The sequence below is a fragment of the Frankliniella occidentalis genome, unplaced genomic scaffold (assembly GCF_000697945.3).
Source record: "Frankliniella occidentalis isolate FOCC.00 unplaced genomic scaffold, Focc_3.1 Scaffold11, whole genome shotgun sequence".
NCBI lineage: Eukaryota > Metazoa > Arthropoda > Insecta > Thysanoptera > Thripidae > Frankliniella > Frankliniella occidentalis.
Window position 1 is genome coordinate 2741304 of NW_026267141.1, and position 980 is coordinate 2742283.

General features: G+C 48.2%; 1 protein-coding gene across 1 annotated transcript in view; it reads left to right on the top strand.

Moving 5' to 3' along the window:
- The first annotated feature begins 11 nt into the window (after positions 1–11).
- Positions 12–980, top strand: part of LOC113217565 (DNA-directed RNA polymerase II subunit RPB1-like) — a 13966-nt gene continuing 12997 nt past the window's right edge. The window contains exon 1 of the mRNA XM_052277682.1: positions 12–143. Coding sequence (XP_052133642.1) covers positions 129–143 — 15 coding nt within the window. The 5' untranslated portion in view covers positions 12–128. The remainder of the gene's footprint in view (positions 144–980) is intronic.

The following is a 980-nucleotide window of genomic DNA, read 5'->3' on the forward strand; positions in this document are numbered from 1 at the left end:
CCCTCCCTCCCTCTCTGCTGGAGGAGCCCGAGAGCTGGAGGGGACCTTTCGTATATCATCCAGAACCTCCAGGGCACGTCGAACAGTTGAGTGCGGCGCCCCGGGAGACGAACAGTGAACTGCAAGCCATGGAGTGCAAAACGGTGTGTGTGTGTGTGTGCGTGTGACAGTGAAGTGAATCCAATAAGTGTTTACCTCTCGTTTTTTTCCTTGGCCCGTCTTCCCTTGTGTTCTCAAAATCTCAACGCTCGTAAGAAAGCGGCTTAACCTTCACTTTCAATCATCGCCGTTTCCACCGTTCTCGCTGACGGTCCATTAATTTACATATGTGCGCCAAAATGAGAAGAAGAAAAATGTTTAGTGTATTTTCATACATTGTTATTCATCTGACAGTGGCTCTCTCTCTCTCTCTCTCTCTCTCTCTCTCTCTCTTTCTCTGGTCAGCTTCGACAACAACCGACAGCAGCGTTGGCTAAACGGCGACACTGCAAAACAAAGTGCTCGTGGAAAATTAAAACGTTCCCGACCACCTTGCATTAATGAATGAAAGCAGTCTGTAGTGCTAGAAGATAGCGAGTCATCTTGCTCTAATCAACTTTTTGCGATAACACTAGCTTGATGACGACTAAAACTCCAACAATAATGGTTTACTTAAATCTAATTTATGTGATATATGTATAATTATTGTAGTTTTCAAGCAATTATCACACGGAAAATTTGGCTAGAGATAATTTTTGACGTTGAATTAACATTAGCTGTGGGAAGGAACGTGATTGTTGTTGTTGAGGGGAGGGGGAGAAGGGCCCAAGTCATGGCAGGGGAAGGGAAGGACTTTTGCAAACATCCCGGTCTGCGGAGACAGCTAGCCGAACGCATCCTTGGACGCCGTCACCACACAATTTTTTTCGCATCGGGCCTTTCTCCCGCGCGGCGGGAGCGTGGCGGTGGTCGCGCGGGCTCCTTAGGCGCGACGCCCCGCC